This window comes from Amaranthus tricolor, chromosome 11, assembly GCF_026212465.1.
Source record: "Amaranthus tricolor cultivar Red isolate AtriRed21 chromosome 11, ASM2621246v1, whole genome shotgun sequence".
NCBI classification, from domain to species: Eukaryota; Viridiplantae; Streptophyta; class Magnoliopsida; order Caryophyllales; family Amaranthaceae; genus Amaranthus; species Amaranthus tricolor.
Window position 1 is genome coordinate 15673086 of NC_080057.1, and position 19007 is coordinate 15692092.

General features: G+C 35.3%; 1 protein-coding gene across 1 annotated transcript; it reads right to left on the reverse strand.

Annotated features, from left to right (window-relative positions):
• Window positions 1-5766: 5766 nt before the first annotated feature.
• On the reverse strand, window positions 5767-18568 carry LOC130826818 (ACT domain-containing protein ACR9). Its single transcript, XM_057692407.1, has 6 exons — window positions 18257-18568; window positions 10953-11168; window positions 10765-10870; window positions 9715-10066; window positions 6673-6957; window positions 5767-6358 (listed from the first exon to the last, which is right to left on the reverse strand). The coding sequence occupies exons 1-6, from the start codon at window positions 18408-18410 to the stop codon at window positions 6212-6214; spliced, it is 1260 nt and encodes a 419-aa protein (XP_057548390.1). The 5' UTR covers window positions 18411-18568; the 3' UTR covers window positions 5767-6211.
• Window positions 18569-19007: the final 439 nt, after the last annotated feature.

Genomic DNA, 19007 nt, shown 5'->3' on the forward strand with positions numbered 1-19007 from the left:
AGTAAGTCTCTTCTATCCTTGTCAAAGGACTCATCAATCCCTGCTAGAAACTGATACAATCGATTTTGTTGTATTAACCGGTTGTAAATGATAATATCATTTGGATCTTTCATTGGGTTTGGTTGTCTTCTATCGATTTCTTTCCAAAGTGTGATTAATTTACTGTAGTATTTTTCGATGGGTTCTGTTCCTTGTTGGATTTTGTTTGTTTTGACCGTGAGATCAAAAATCTGTAGCCCATCCCTTTCGCTACTGTATAGTGTCTCGATCCCTTGCTTATCTTTGGCTGTTGGAAAATCAAGGAATTGATTCACTAGGTTAGGATCTATGTTTTCCAGTATCCATGAAATGACAATCGAATCGTATCGAGTCCATTGGTTGTACTCTAGGTCATTTTTGGATGGTGGATCGGCAGTGATGTGATTGAGCCGACCACGGCCACTAATGGCTAAGTGCATCGGCCTGGACAATTTGGTATAATTTTGGTTTGTCAGTTTTTTGGATATTGAGAGAGACTGGGTATTGGCTAAGGGTTCAGTGGGTGGTTTGTTGGGGTTTAACTGTTGAAACAGTTGCAACAACTATCCCATTGTCACGGGCTAATCTGGGGCTATGATGGTTTTGGAGTCTTTCTCCAATTTGTTTTTTTTTCTGTCAAAGGTAAGTAAGTTTTGGTAAATGATGAAGTTGCAAAAACGATTCAGAACTGTTGTTACTCTGATACCATGATACGAAGAAGAACACGGTTATGGGGTTTCAATCTTGTGTTCTATAATTCTGTATATTCAATCAATAATACTAATGAGGTTTATATACATAAGAGCTACCTAGGGTTGCCTAAAATAAAATGATTACAAAATATAAAGTTTTCCTAATTACATTATTCTAAATATATTGTTTCTATATTCAACACATCTTAAAAAAATAAAAGTGAAATGATAAGATTATCTCAAAAAAAAAAAAAAAAACTGAAATGATAAGATGGTGAAGTTAGTGCATTTAAAAAAAAAAATCCTTTGGTTCTCTATTGTATCTCACAAGTCAAATCTAATATAGATGTTTAACTCAAAGCCATAAATACAAGTTCCCTTAGAACCACTATCCCACATTACGAAATTCTAATTTCTTAAAGATAAAATAAATAAATTAATCAAAAATCAAACTAAAGCTAAAAAAAATGCATTATTCTTGAAATTTAGTAGATATATTTGTGTCAGGATTAGGTTATTAAATATAGATTACTTAGAATCACTGTAGGAATATAGATGCGTAAAGTGAAATTTCAAGAAATAATCTCTTAACATCTAAATAGGATTACATGCATATCATAATATGAGTTATCAAAATAGTAGAATATGGCCTTAATGCATAAATTCCACGTTATATACTCGAATATAAAATATACCAAAATAGAGATGATAGAACATTAAATGTTGTTCCTCTACGTTGGTATATAAGCATCAAACAGATCATTAACGCATGCTAGTACGAAATAAGAAAACACCTTTTCCCATTACATTTTAGGTAAAAAATATGAGTGTGTAGAGAATATTAGAATTGATAAAGCTTGTATTACCTGTTGGTGTTCTTGTTCTTTGCCTTTTACATATCTTTCTTTTACTCATTTTTCTCCTAGTTATTTTTGTACTCCCTCTGAACCAATTTAGATGTCCCATTTGCTTGGGCACGGTTATTAAGGATGGTGTGGGGTCCATTAAAAAGGGTAAGTAGTAAAGGGTAAGTAGTGAAGGGTAAGTAGTGAAGGGTAGTTGGGTAAGTAAGGCATATGAGGGTATATTCGTAATTACTTGTGTGAACGAAGGATATTTAGGTAAAAAAATATTGACAAAAATAGAAATGGGACAACTAAAAAGACTTTGCCAAATAAGAAAATGAGACAATTAAATTGGTTCGGGGGGAGTATTATTTATATGTATTTTTCATTATTTTTAACTTTATGATTAAGGATTAAGCTTATGTGATTAGATGCAGGCTTGCAGATTTAGCTTTACTCAGTCCTATTCGTTGTAGAAACCTCTCACTCTAAGGATCTTTCTCGAGTCGAGGACTCTTTGGTCGGGTCCTCCTTTATGGGTGTGGGTTGCCGCCTCCCTCCCCTCTTAGACCTTGATCATAGTTTTCTATAAGAGAGACACGATGGATACGAAATGATGATGATGACGACGACGATTTGCGTGGGGAAAGCACTTATTGCAAAATAACAAACTTTATTAATATTATAAGTGATTGAATTAGGTGAAGTATTGTAAATAGAGGAAATAAACTATAACTTGATACTTCTTTGTGATAAATCAAGAATGTCTTTCCTTAAGTAATCATTCTCCCACTTGGTGCTTGGATATAATATGAAACAAGTCTAAGAGATACAAAGCAAGATCTAGCCAAAGTTTTCAGATGTTAGATCAGGTTCCCTTAATTATGTTTATATCACCAACTCTACTTGACATTGTTTGATGTGACTTCTAGCCTAATGCTTTAAACTAATATATAACTTCAACTCATAGCGGTAAATATGGATTCACTTAGAATCATTATCTCACATCTAGAAATTCTAATTTCTTAAATATCAAATAAATGAATTATCTTTAAAGAAACTAATTAGCTAAAAGAATGCATTTTTCTTAAAGTTATTATATATTTGTGTCGGGTAATTAGGGCACTAATCACGCAACCCTCCAAGTTACACTATTGAATTTTTCTTTTATTATAGATGCAATAATGTAAATTACCTGCTCCTAACTTTCGAGGCTTCTTTAGTAAATCCATACTATTGAGGTAAATGAACATTTTTTAATTTAAAAACTTTTTAAAAATAAGCATCTCTTGAGTTTTGAAACTAATTTTTATACTAAAACAATGGTCTTTTTATTCAAGTGTGTGATATGAGTTAGATTACATTTACACAAAAACTTGGGTTATTGAGCCCCTTCAATTTTTTTTTACCAATTTTACAAATTAAAATGTCAATTTGAAGATTTAAAAGATCAATTTTAAGGATTTGAAATTGACATTTTAAGTCATGAAATTTGACAGTTTTAAGACTTAAAAATGAGTCTATTCCCAAAATATTGTAAAATCAAAATATAATTCCCAACGGCTAGTCTCTTGAAAAACCGTCTCTTTGAGAGACGTATCTTAAGCCCAGCCCATTAAAGATTAATACCTACTTACCATATTTTAATGCCTACTTATATTATCCTTAATGCTTACTTACCGTATCCTTAATGCTTACTTTCAATATCTTAAATGTCTACTTAGATCATTTTTAATGCATACTTACATTATTTTAAAAAATATATAGTGGACCGGCCAAATTAGAGATAGTCTCCCAAAGAGACCATCTCTCACAAGAATTTGTGAATTTCCAATCTATATTGCAGGAAAACTAATTCCCTCTCTACTGTCCACGTCAAACAATATTTTTTAAAAAAAAAAATTCCCGCGGAACCCGCCTTTTAAAATGACCATTAGATGACGGTTTACTTTTTTTACCCAAAAATTGAAATAAAGCAAAATAAAACATAAATTGTAGCGCTTAGAGTTTAATATCACGACCTCAATCGCTGTACTTGTGACGCTTGGAGTTTGATCTCACGATGTTCCAGTCAAATACATGGGCGCCAACCAACTGGGACAAAAGGACTTCTGTGATATATTAATTTCTATTTACTATATAATTTTGTATTTAAGATGAACTAAATGTCAAAATTGTTAAAACTGCCATTTCAGATGGCGGTTTGGCATTTATAATTTTTTTTATCATTTATTTCAAATTATGTTTTTAGAAAGCTATTTGTTGAAACAATTCAGACGAAACCTTCTTTTCAGATGGCGGTTTGCTAAAAAAAAGTAAAAAAAATATTTTACAAACTATACTACGTGAACAATAGACCAGAAATTAAGTTTCCCTACAATGCAATGTTGAAAGTACGTTTCCATGTAACATTATTTTTGGAATAGACTCTCCTTATAAGGTTAATTTCAATACTTAAAAAATCAATTTTAAGACTTAAAAGACTAATTGCAAGACTTAAAATTTTCATTTCAACTTTAAAGTAGGATGACTCAAACATTAAAATTGATATTAAAATTTTAAAATTGACCGTTTAAGTCTTAAAATTAGGTTTTTCAATCTTAAAGTTGTTATTTTAAGTTTTAAAATTAGTATTGTCAAAATATTTTAAAAACATTATTAGGCTTAGACTAGTTACACAACTATAACCGTCTGACAGGAGAATATTTGTTACATTTAAAAACAGAAAACAAAACATAAGTTAGTAAATATAACAATAAAATTTGCTCACTATTAGCGTTATAAGCGATACTAACAACCAACAAACATTTCTCTTTTTTTTTTTTTTTTTTTTTTTATCTTTCATTTCCCAAATATCTAAACAAGTCAAACCCTTAATCACTATTCACTACTATATTTTCTTTCATTTTCTTACTGTTCTGATTTGGCTTTTTTCTCTCTTCCTGCATCTTCTGAACCAATGAGACAATGACTATTGACACAATCCACAAGCAGATACCTGGCAATCAAGAAGATCAACTCAACATTTGCCTTAATATCATTCACGTAACTTTCCAAATCACCCAAAAAAATCAACCTTCTCATATTCAACTGCATTTTTTATATCATTATTCAAATTAGTAATTTTAACATCAAACCATTAGAAATAAAAATTTTTACCAATGTAGTATAAATATTTAAGGGGTAAATAATATAAATAATTAAGGGGTAAATAATATAAATAATTAAGGGGTAAATAAAAATAAAAATAGGAAAATAAAGTTAATTAAATAGAAGATTAAATGAATTTGACTGTTAGAGAGGTGAAAAAATAATTAGAAAGTTAAAAAAAAAAAGAAATTCCCTGTTATTGGGGTATAAATTTACACTAGGAAATGATGGTGGAATACTTTTTTCCAAATAAAGAAAATCATCTTTCTTTTTTTGTTCGTCCTTTTTAGTTTACTCTCATTTTACTTCTTTCACAAATATTTCAATTAATTTATTTGCACCTCTACTTACCTTTATTTCATTAGTTTGACTTTTTTTATCCCTTAAATATTTACACTCAATCTAAACGAACCCTAAAAATTTTCAATTTTTAACTTTTTTTGCTCCCATTTGAACTTAACCCTTTATGAGGTCTCTTTTTAGCAAACCCTAGAAATTCCTAAAGATACTAGAAATCATTTTCAAAGATTTAACTAACCCAAATTATCCGAGTCAACCCAGATTCTTGAATCATCCCAGCTCATTCAAAGCTCCTTGCACACCGGTGATCTTGGGGTACAAAAACCATTTATAATGTAAAATGAGTATGTTTTTTTTTTTTTTTTTTTCAGTTGAATTGATGGAAATTTGAAGTGAAAATGAGATTGTTTTAATTTGAAAAAAAAAAATTTCATTGAAGGCGCGGTTTAAAATGTTATTATTTTGCACAGTGAAGAGTCCGAAGACAATATAATGACTTTTTAACCAGCTTTCTCTTATTCGCTTTTAATAATAATAAACTAAATTTGACCGTGGACTTGGATCACGTATTTTGGGAGAGAGTCGCTCAAAGCAAAGCTTAATTTTAAATTTTTTAATTAACTTAAGCCTAATTAATTCAAAATCCTCTTAGATGTCCACCACCATCTTTTTAACCACTTAAAAGGCAGTTTGTATATTAAATTATATAGAGAACCATGTTTGAAGGTAAGTGCTTCGAACCTCGAATGAAAATCCAACTCTACTCTTAAAATTATTATCATAAATAAACTCAAAACCAATGTTTATTACATCAACGGGCCAGCATAGATTGCAAATGGCAGGAATGAGGGTCGATGTAGCTTTTCACCGATCCAATGATCAATCACTAGCATTTCCCTGCACATCCTGTCATCTGAGTCCCCTAGGCCCCAAGTGCCTTAGCAGCTTTCAGAAACATAATTTGGATGCCCAATGACTGCGTAAGGCAACTCAGCAATCAGTATCATCGGCAAAGCCATCAGCCGATCACACACCATGAACTACCTACTTCTATATCACACATATAGCTTGCGCCTGCAAATGAATGATTGTCTAAAGTCTAAACCAAAGATTTTGATTGCTCACCAACACAATACAACCGTGCAGGTGCAAAAGGTTGGGATTTGAGAACCAAAATTTGATAGCAATGAGCTCCCCTCAACCCCATCACCAACCCATTAGTATTCTTCTAACTCTGTCAACAATCTGATTCCTCGCTCCTTTTGTCGACATTTGATGCTCACAATTCTCATCCAAAAGAAACCGATAAACCTCCCATTCCCGATCTGATGCAGAATACCTTCCGATCTCAGCCTGCAGATGATTAGAAGTTATAATAAGTTAATAGATATTATGTTTGTTCATTGCTGTTGGACACCAGCATATCTGGTAGGTGGTTTTTTTGGTAGTGGTAACAAAATATCTATATCATTCTTTTCAACATAAGTTGCTTCAAAAGGTTCATAGGATTATCATTATTTTCAAACTGCGAGCATCTTTCTTCATAATTTTTCATTAACACTTGAGTTTGGCGAACATTACCGCGAGTATATATTCCGGTATATGAACTCAACAAATTAACAATGGAGTAAAAGAACTAAGAAATCAAGTATTGTTTCTACTCTTACCGAGAAAATGCAGATGCCAAGCTTTTTAAGAGCAAGAGTGACATCATGAAAAACTCTAGGTCTCCCCCGTCCGGATAATTCAACTGGATTAGCAACCAATAGTTCAGTGTCAGGCCCACGATTCGCAATGAGTACACGCAATGGGTGAAGCATTTCCATCTTAAGGCAGGAACATAATAAGTATTCTCGCTCAGGATCCACAATCTTCTTTCCATCTTTCTGTTGGATGAATAAATCTATGTCGCGATGTCCCTTTGTAACAGCTGACATTCGACCATATGAAATCTGGGTTGAGAACAATTAGTGAGTGCATATGATATGCATTCCTTCCCAATTACAGAAGGGAAAAAAAAGGCTAAAATCAAAATGCATACAAGCAATGATCTTCTAGCAACAAGCAGGTCAATGACTGACACACGGGTTACCAAGTCAAAGAGCCAAGCTATTAGACGACAGACGATCCGACATGGGCGATGCCCATCACTGAGGAGCAGAGAAACTAGATATATTTGACCTGTCTTTCCATCTTCAGACTCTTGGGTAAAGGAATACATGTGAAAAGAACAAGTGGACTCAAGGTCCGACAGTAAATGAAAACCTCAACTTACAATGACACTTCACCAGGCTTATCACTTATGCAATACATAAGTAATGTTGCCTAACTTGCATGTAACCCACCACAGCTGGGAGCTACAAGCCACACATGTGCCTAAATAGGGATTAGAATAGCATACATCTTTGCTTTGTAGCCTAGAAAACTGCAACACCATGGTATTCCAGCTATCTCAATAAATACAGAGGCCATCTTGAACTAGAACCTACAAATTGGTATTGATAATAGCCTCCACATTATTGACCACTCTTGAGAATGGCTTTGTCTAGAGATGCAACATTGCGACCTCAAGCCATGATTAAAACACTTTTCCTGAAACTAGACAATGGAGGACACATAATGTCTCTAGAAGATACAACAAATTGGAGGAGCGAATAAAGTATTTCTTGAGTGACATTGGCACTTGAAAGAAAATTATGGAAATTAAAAAACTAAATGCTTCCCCCAACAGCCTCCAGCAGTTGAACCATTCAAGAAATGAGATTCAAAATGGAATAACGGCGTGTTTAGAGATCATATAACCTGCACATAAGATCTGCTGAACTTGAAATGGTGTCGAGATGCAAATATTGCAGAAATACCCTTTCCCTTTCTTGCAAACCCTCAAATTAGGTATAATAAGGAATGGCCAGGAGACAAAATTCCTCAACAGCAATGGAAAGGCTCAAGAAAATTGAAAAATTGAATGAATATGCCATCTAATATAAATTGGAAAAATATAGCCAATTTCAAGGGTTATATATCTTAGTGGTCCTGACATTATAGTGAAACTACAAATAAGATCAAACTATTTCAAGTACACAAGTTAATCCCCGGATGTTATCATGAAGTCTCAAATCCTCTACAATTATCCCCCTAATTAGCACCCTATGAACTTCATAAGGTTGCGGAAGTGAAGGTGCTAACAATCTTTTATTTTCTTTCTTCTCTGTTTGTTGGTTTAGTAGGTAGCAATCATTATTCCTTTTTTAATTCAATAGAGAATGGAATACTCATTGGGCATCCCAACAAACATAGAGCTTACACTATATTTGGATGGAAGGAAATGAAAAGAAAGGGATGGGAGGAAACGAAGGGATAACATTTCCTTCATTTGGGTGCCAAAAGGCGAGGGGAAGGAAATGGAGGGATGACATTTCCCTCTTTTGCATACCAAAAGGGGAGGGGGAGGGAAATTGAAAGGAGGGAATCGGAAGGGAAATGTTCCTACATTTTGTACTAACAAACTCTATAGTCTCCCCTTCCTTCCCTCCTTACACTCCTCTCCCCTCCCCTTCCCTGCCCTTCCTCTCTTTGCTAAATGCTATCCAAACATATTGTTAGTGTCAAAACTATTATAGCTTGATAGTATATCTTATATGTTCCTTGGATTCAGACAGCTAATGTGTACACAAAAACAAGTTCCAAGTATAAAACTTAATAATAGTATGAACATCATGCATACTTTTGGCCAAAAATGAAGTGTGAAAGTGTCATATTGCACTATTGAATGTCCATCACTATGAGTTCATCATACATGAGGTGAAATAAAGAGTTCATAGACATACTCAATCTGACCAGGAGCTAAAAATTGTGTAGGTGCTGGAACTGTGGCAAATGAAAAGGTCTGGCCAGTATATCATACGGTTTTGAGCCATAGACCTCATCTCTGAGGGTGTAGATGACTCCGAAAATAAAAACTTCTAGTTAATACTTTGCATCTTGGTTGGTAGCCTAAAGTGACAAGTCATGCCAACAACCCTTGGATCCTATCAACTATAATTCTCATGATTCAATTCACAATATGGCCAGTAACCTCCACTTAGTCAGATCATGGAGTCAACACTCAGGCCAGTGGTTGCATCACAACTGCATTACAAAGGTTTTTAAGCTTAGTGCGATATTAGGATGCAATAGCCACAAGTTTGTAAACCGTTAATAGTGCAATAGCATTGGAGATTCAAGACCCTAATTAGACTGACAACCCAAGGACAAACCCTTTGAAGGACAAGAACGCGCAACAGTGAAACCTATTCAAGACGGATCGTCAAGTGATAATCAGCCTTAAGCTTCACTCAAGCAAAAATTCATCATTAATAGGTCATACACTTCAGACCACATTACTTTTAAAGGCATGCCTAGACTTTGTCGTGGACATTCCATTACTCTTAATGCCAAGAGGTACAACAATGAATGCCATAATCCCAAGTAGGCATATGACATTCATAAGAATCAGAAGTAATTTGGATATCATTGGACCAGTAAATGGGCTCAAAGACAATACCTTCCAAAATAGTTTCATTCTGTCACATAAGAACTGCTCATATGCCAAAAAAGGAATAGTAAAGAACAGAGTTTTAAAAATGCAGTTGTAATTATTCACTTCAGCAATTAATAGCTCTTGCAGTGGAATGGTGATTAATACAGCATAAAAGATAGGGAGCCAATACCTTAATATCATGATCTTTCAGCGTTCTCATTATATCATAAAGAAGACCTTTGTGGTCAACACAATGTATTTGAAGCAGTGTTTGGCTCGGACTCAAAGAGTTATCTACATTGACAACAGCCTTTTTCAGTTGAGTCAAGTCTGGGCTAAGGGCTTGCATATGACATTCCTTCTTCGAATACTCAGATGCAAAGAGCTCTTCGGCAACGATAGGGGAGACGGATGAGGTCCCATGACGAGATTCGTGTTGTGAATTTGCTAACTGAAGTTCACAGGTAATACAAGATTCACCTAAAACACAACGTAGTTGTTCATAAGTTTCTTCTTGTCTTTTCTTTGTGTGGAGAAGTTCCCTGTTTTACAGATCAAACAATAAAGTCAAACAGAAATATCATGTTTAACAAGTTCAACAACATAACACTGGCCTCCTATGACACAGCAACATAATTTGTTTGGTTGAAGCCTTGAACTAGACACAGAAGAGATATATACAAAGAGACATGCTTACAACAATATGTTAATGACGAACATGAATCCAAGTAATTCATATCGAGTCACAACCATCATTCATCACTCAGCAATCATTGTAATTAAGTCATTAAAGATAACTTTCTTTTTCTGTAGACTGGAAATCCAAAACTGTTTCTCCTCCGTTCACATCAATAAGCATGGTTCCTTTTTAAATCCCTTTTCTCCAAATAAAAATAACAAACTTTAAAGTATGAGATATTCTGTGGTTGTTAAGGATATAACAAGTCATAACTTATTGTTTTATACCTTAATCAAATACAGATCACAACAAAAAAATACCAGCTAAGTAGATGAAAAACATAAAGAAAACTTAGCAGATAATAAGATGATAAAAAACATATTCATTTACATCCAAAAAACAAAAACATTTTGGCGGCACCCTTCCACAGATAACATGATTAGAAAGAATGAGCAAGAAGAACAACTACTTCAATGAGTGAAAATTTAAAACTAAAATCATAAATGGGATTTGGTTGTCGAAGAACCAGACAAATTAATCATAAAACAAAAGAATACTTACAGATTATCAGTGATAAAAAAGAGGTCTAAAACTTTTCCATCTGGAGTTGTCGTCACTTTTACCCTCTCAATAGAGAGCTCAAGCTCACAGAGTACATGGGTAACATCTAAATAAGAAACAGGAAGCATATTAGTAGAGAAACACACAACACTGAAAAAAAAGAAAAGGATGTTTCCATCAGATAATACCATATAACAACCCTCTTCGATCAAGGCAACAAAACTTCAGCAAGTAGAGGGATGAGGAGTTCTTTGGTGCTGGAGGAGCGTAATAATATGACAAGGAGCATGATGGACAAAATGAGACGAGGCGTTCTTTAAGGTTCTCCCAACGGACCACATACGTGCTAGAATGAGGAACCACCCACATGACAATGAAGCACCACTTACCATCCGTGGAAACATCTAGTGAAAAAGGCAAATGCAATCATCTGAATTACTACATTCTATACTTATCGAGTTAGTGATGCTATCAAAAAAGGCTCTTTTTCAAAGATTCTTATTTAGGTACACAACAAAAACTAACTTACAAAATAATACTCCTATTAGACATTTATACATATTATGTTAGTGATATTATACAAAACAAGCTCTATTTCAAAGATTCTTATTTAAGTACACACAAAAAAATTGCTAAAACTGTAGGAATAATCAAGTTATTCTGAAGATATTTAGTTGGTTTATTTAGATCATTGTAATTAGGGAAATTACTGTTTCTCCAAGCTTAGTTTCCTTCCTAAATTAGGGCCTAATCCTTGTATAAATATTGAATCTGTAAACAATAAAAATTAATACAAACAGTATTCATAAACCCTAAACTTAACTGTCTTAATTCTTCATGGTATCAGAGCCAAAGGTGTTTTCCGGGGCCGACAACACCATTGGCTATCATCATCTACCCTAAACACATACCTACAATGGCAGAAACCAACCCAAACCAACTCGTAACCATGGAACAGATGGAACAAATGTTCAAACTGTTTCAACAAATGAATAAACCAAACACAAACCTTGAAACCATATCCCCTGACCTGAAATTGGCCGAAAAACTAGATTATCAGAATTATACTACTTGGTGCAAAATGATGCAAATAGCTTTAGAATGCAGGGGACGTCTCAATCACATCATCGACGATCCTCCTAGCATCTCAGATCCAAATTACAGAGCATGGAAACAAAAAGATTTGATAGTCTTGTCTTGGATTATTTCGAATATCAGTACAGACCTTGTAAACCAATTCTTAGACTACACTATTGCAAAAGATTTATGGAGAGGGATCGAGGTCCTATTAAGCAGTGGAAGGGACGAACTCCAGATCTTCGATCTGAGTTCTCAAGCAAATAATTTGAAGCAAAATCAAGACCCTTTAGAGGTCTTTTATGGGAAACTTAACACTATCTGGAAAGAAATAGATCGAAGACAACCAAATCCCATGATACATGCAGAGGATATAACAATCTTTAACACCTTTATTCAAAAGCAACGGCTATTTCAATTCTTGGCCGGAATTCATGACACTTTTGACAAAAAAAAACGTGACCTGCTACATCAAGATCCACTTCCAACAGTGAAAGTGGCCTATGCTACAATCAGACGAGAAATCTCAAGGCGTGGGATTATGAGTCACGCTTCATCATCGGGAAAAATTCCCTCAGAGATAGGGAGTGGGTTGGCCGTTAAACACCGGTCGGATACCTCATTCCGGCGTAATATGGAGGATAAAACTCACCTGAGATGTAGTCACTGTGGAGGGAGCCGTCATACAAAGGAAGGATGCTTCAAAATCATTGGCTTCCCGGAATGGTGGGAGGAACACCGGCAGCGAAAAGCCGCCACCAAGGCTCCGTCACGAACCGGCGGCAAGGCTCACTTGGCCACCTGCACTTCTTCTCCCACCAACAAACCAACCACTCACACAGAAGCAAAGGAAGACATAAATGGTGTTGAAGGTGAAACGAAACAGAAAGCACAAAAAGACGTATCAGAAGAGAGAGAAAGGGGGAAAGGGAAGAATCTGGAAGCAAGTGGGGAAGGGAAAGGGCACCACTCCGCACAAAATGACGTATCAGAAGAGAGAGAAAGGGGGAAAGGGAAGGATCTGGAAGCAAGTGGGGAAGGGAAAGGGCACCACTCCCACTCTTTTATAGCCTCATCCTTTAAAAACCCTAAGCCCACTAAACCCCACCGGCCCATCACTCACAAAACCAATTATAATAAACTTGGTCTAATATGCAAACCTTGCCCATCATCCCCATGGATATTTGATTGCGGGGCCACTGATACTATGACCTTTGACCCCCGTGACCTTTTATCTACCCATCCAAAAACCCGAACCTACATTCAAACTGCTAATGGGGAGTGCGTGAGTGTTGACCAAGCTGGGCCCGTTACTATTTCTCCCTCTCTCAAAATTAACAATTGTCTTTTAATCCCTAGCCTATCTCACAAGTTATTATCTATTAGTCAATTGACTCGGGAATTAAACTGTACTGTGCTTATGTCTTCTTCTGGTTGTATTGTGCAGGATGCTCAGACAGGGAAGATTATTGGTCGTGGTACTGAACGCGATGGTCTATACTATGTGGACGAGGCGATTCAAAAGGGTCACACTTTGCTTGCTCAAGGGTTCACAGATCATCAGTTATGGACATGGCACAGACGTCTCGGACATCCATCACTAGGGTATCTGAAACATCTTTTTCCGTCATTAGTTAAAAGTACTGTAGTCTTAGATTGTGAAGCTTGTATTCTTGCGAAAAGTCACAAACATTCCTACTTTCCTAGTTCCAATCATAGCAGTGAACCGTTTATGTTAATACATTCTGATGTTTGGGGCCCTGCTCCTGAAATTAATAAACAGAGTTATTCATACTTTGTCTCCTTTATTGATGATTGTTCTAGAATGTGCTGGATATACTTCTTGAAACACAAGTCTGAGGTGTTTGATGTTTTTGTCAAATTTTACAACATGATTGTCACCCAATTTAAAGCCAAACCTCAGATACTTCGATCCGACAATGGGGGGGAATACATGAACCAACATATGGAAACATTCTTCACTACCCATGGCCTCATTCACCAAACCTCTTGCCCCCATACCCCACAACAAAATGGCATAGCTGAAAGAAAGAATCGCACTCTCCTAGAAATAGGCCGTGCTCTTATGTTTGAAGCCCATGTCCCATCTTATTTTTGGCCTGAAGCCATTGCCTCTGCCACCTACCTCACAAACAGACTACCCTCCAAAGCCCTTCAGTTCAAATCTCCCCTTGAAGTCCTTCATTCCTACAACATTGTTCCTTCTTTCCACTCCTTACCCCCCCGAATCTTTGGGTGTGTTGTGTTTGTTCACTTGCCAAAACCTGTTCGGCATAAACTTGAACCCCGGGCTGTTAAGTGTATCTTTATGGGTTATGGTACTAACCAAAAGGGATATCGCTGCTTTGACCCAACTCAAAACAAAATGTATACTACAATGGATTGTGACTTCTTCGAGCACTCTTATTTTTACTCCCAGCTTCGTCCTCAGGGGGAGACTACAGATGATGACTTAAGCTGGCTCGTATATTCTGTAACTAATGATCTGAACCACAAAGAGCAAGTAGGTAATCCCACAGATATTGCTACGGAAAACATAGTATTACTTTCTCCTCAGACCGCCGACTCCACCTTGTCTGAGGCATCCAGTGATCAAGAAGTTGTTTCGGAGACCGAAGAGGTATTATCTGAACCAGAACCTCAAACTAATAATGATATATCTTGTATTGTTGATCCTTTTTGCAGATACGAATTACCTCCAAGAAGCAAAAGAGGTGTTCCCCCAAGACGGTATGATCCAGAGTTTGAATCTCAGAGATCCCGGTATCCTATTAACCGAGAGACGAGTAACTTAGCACAGACAGCTATTGCATTCCAAACTAGTCTATACTCAAGTTCTCTTCCTCGGAGCACTGAAAAGGCTCTCCAAAACCCAAGGTGGAAAGAAGCAATGGAGGATGAGATCTCAGCATTGAAGAGAAATAACACATGGGATAAGTGTATTCTACCTGAGAAGAAAAAACCAGTAGGCTGCAAATGGGTCTTGACAATTAAATATCTTGCAGATGGAACTATTGACAGATATAAAGCACGGCTTGTGGCAAAGGGGTATACACAGACCTACGGGATTGATTACTCTGAGACTTTTTCCCCAGTTGCCAAGATAGATACCATCAGGGTCATATTCTCCATAGCTGCCAACAAAGAATGGCCTCTCTATCAGTTTGATGTAAAAAATGCATTTCTACATGGCAAGATTGAAGAAGAGGTGTATATGCATGCTCCACCCGGTTTCTCAAATGAATTTGCTCCAGGAGAAGGATGTAAACTTAACAGGGCGTTGTATGGCTTGAAACAGTCGCCGAGAGCTTGGTTCGGGAGGTTTACCACAGCAATGAAGGAATTTGGGTATATACAGAGCCAGTCTGATCATACTCTATTTTTAAAGAAAAGGGATGGACAGATTACATGTTTAATCATTTATGTGGATGATATGGTGATAACTGGAAATGATGAGAAAGAAATAAAGGAACTTAAGGGAAAATTATTCATGGAGTTCGAAATGAAAGATCTAGGAAACTTAAAATACTTTCTGGGGATTGAAGTTTTTCGATCAAAAAGGGGAATCTTCATCAATCAAAAGAAGTATGTCCTGGATCTGTTAGCAGAGGTAGGTATGCTTGACTGTAAACCAGCTGAAACACCAATAGTCACCAATCATAAGCTCCAAACAACACCCGGAAAAGAACCCGCTGACAAAGAGAAATACCAGAAACTGGTAGGAAAACTTATCTACCTATCCCACACCAGACCCGACATATCATATGCAGTTGGAGTTGTAAGTCGATTCATGCACTTACCACAGATATCACATATGGAAGCTGTTCTGAGAATCTTGAGGTACTTAAAAGGTACGAGCAATAGAGGAGTCTTCTTTAAGAAAAATGGGCATCTCGACCTTGTAGCCTATACAGATGCAGATTGGGCAGGCGATCGAGATAGTAGAAAATCTACATCAGGATACTTCACTCTTGTAGGGGGAAACTTGGTTACTTGGAGAAGTAAGAAACAAAAGGTGGTAGCACTATCAAGTGCAGAAGCAGAGTTTAGGGGAGTAGCAAAAGGAATAACAGAGATACTATGGCTAAGAAAGCTCTTACATGAACTTGGCTTTCCATCAACAGAAGCATGCAAGTTATTCTGTGACAACAAAGCAGCTATCAGTATCTCAGAGAATCCTGTCCAGCATGATCGAACGAAACATGTAGAGATTGATAGACATTTCATAAAGGAAAAATTGAAGAAGCAGATCATCAGTATTCCACATGTAAAATCAGAAGATCAGTTAGCGGATATTCTCACAAAAGGTGTTTCAACTGAAGTCTTCGAAACTACTTTATCCAAGTTAGGCATTGGAAATCCCATCACCTAACTTGAGGGGGAGTGTAGAAATAATCAAGTTATTCTGAAGATATTTAGTTGGTTTATTTAGATCATTGTAATTAGGGAAATTACTGTTTCTCCAAGCTTAGTTTCCTTCCTAAATTAGGGCCTAATCCTTGTATAAATATTGAATCTGTAAACAATGAAAATTAATACAAACAGTATTCATAAACCCTAAACTTAACTGTCTTAATTCTTCAAAAACAGAATAAGACCACCTACATAACATCAAGCTCATTCTAAGGTGCTACCAAGGGCAAATGAACATGTCCAACGTCACATGATTTGGTAGTCGCCTCGCGAATCGTGAATCAAAAAAGCAAATTAAAAAAGATGACGGATAGCATATAATAACTTGATTGCTCAAACAATCTAAATGTAACTCTTGACCAGATGCACATCAACTCAGTAGATTTTTTCCATATTGACATCAAATTTTTATGTTACATTATAAAACCCCCAATGTCAACACTAACAAAGAAGTTATATCCTATTCCCTTGGTATTAAACATAATATGCAACTTCTCATAAATAAAAAGTGCACATGATTTAATTGGTTATTTCCAAAATAACGAATCAAATTTGCATATAAGAACTACGTACGGTCAAAAGTGAAGAGAAGGAAAAATAGAAATTAATGTAATGTACATATAAGCTAAATCCTTCAATATGAGTTGTTGAAATAATGAGACAATTAATTCTAAACATGTAATTATCTAAGTTTTCCTTATGTCCCTTAATAATGACACCAAAAAACCAAATAAATACTTATGCTATTCATTAATGTGCATTAATGTTCGCCTAGAGAAAAAGGGAACAATTGTTAATTCACGAGTACAATAATATCCATCACTCAATTGTCACTTTGATTTTGCTATACTTTTCATTTTAGAATGTTCCAGTGATTTTGTTACATTTCTTTTCTCTTTAATTTTTTGCAGCGTGCCATATTCTCTCTTAGTCTAATATACAGAGTCATTCGCTCTTTCTATCTTATTAGCGTGTTTCCTCCATCCATTTTCTTTGTCGCATTCTCCCAATACAAATTTGAGTAATTTAACCCCCTGTAGCAAAATCAAATGGACTGAGCGATTGCTCCCTATTGTATTGTGCCTACTCCTACCAAAGGTGTTATTTTGCTCATTTAAGGACTTGTTCATATCAGCTTGCGTTAAACATATCAAGAGAGAAAACAACACAAATTCGGGAGGAAACAAAAAAGTTCATCATCTATTGCTGCATCCCCTTCGAGTTTGCTACAATTCTCATTTTTATCCATCCCACTTAAATTGCTCAATTTCCTTTTACAGAAGTAATCCCCGCCACTTTCTTTAAATGTCATCAACAAATTTCTTCTCTTTTTTAATATAATCCACATAATACATATTTTTTGTTTTTATTCTCACAAACAACTAAACTATTTCTTAGTATTTGTAACATTCCCCTAAGTAACAAGCTCAAGGGACAGAAGACTAAACCATACTTTTAGCAAATTACGTCTGATTCCCTAAAAGGCTTAAACAGCTTATTTTCAGCCACTTTCCCTGCTCAATTATCAAAACCACATCTTCTATAAAGGCAAAAACAAAAGCAGCATAGCTCAACAATTAAAATCAAGATTTTCTAATTCCTTAAAATCCATAAGTTAACTACCCACAATATTTACCCCAAATGTCATTAATTATATACTCCATAGTATATCAAATAAGGGTTTAAAGATTCAATAACAAAGATGTTGATTCGAAGGAACATTAATAACAAACATACAATTTCACATAACAAAAAACACATGAAGTATATTTTAATAGGTCACATTCAAAATCAAAAAATTACAAAAATATGCTTACATGAAAATTACATAACCAAAAAATAAAATTAACAGCCAAAATCCAAATTAGCTCAAACTAGCTTAATAACTGCAAGCATAAAAAACAAAAAAAAAAAAAAAAAAAAAAGAGCCCTCATACAAGAATTTTTGTTAAAAAAAATATCAAAAAGGTAAAATTGTTACCTGCTTTGGAAATAAAGAGACCAAAATCAAGAATGGTACGACAAATATCCAATCCAAGGCCGGATTTATCAGGACAATTGACGGTAATCACCCATGGGTCACTCGATCTTTTTCCTTTTTCGATTGAAACGGTGTCGTCGTCTGGAATCCCCATGGAAGAATTACAAATCCCGTTTAAGATTTACGGCGGTTTTCTCTCTCCTACTTTTTCCGTCGCCACCAACCACTGAATATTCAGGTATGTTTTTCCTTTAATTTGTTTGCTTTTTATGACTTAATATAGAAGAGAGAGAAATAGAGAATTGAAGCGGTTGTATATACTACTTTATTAATTATTAGTAGTAGTACCAGTATAGTAGTACTTCATACTTTTCGTTTTCGATGAGAACCACGTCAGCAACCTTTTATCCACGTGGCATCTTGTAGATTGTTTATATATTTTTTATCATTTTCTTCTTTATTTAATAATAATAATAAAATATACCCTAAAAATGAACTTCACCTGCTACAATAATAGCGCAGTAGGTTTTCTTAATAAATGTGCCCATGCAATTGGTAGCAAGCAAAACAAAACAGAGGAAGTATGTATAAAGACATGTTTAGTACTTTTTGTGAAAATTATAGTGATGGAAATGATTATATGAACTTTAAAAATATTTGAAATTCATTTAAAAAGTAATTTTCAATAGCTATATGGAATGATGTCAAAATATTTGTTGAAATTTATTCGTTAAATTGATATTTTAATTGG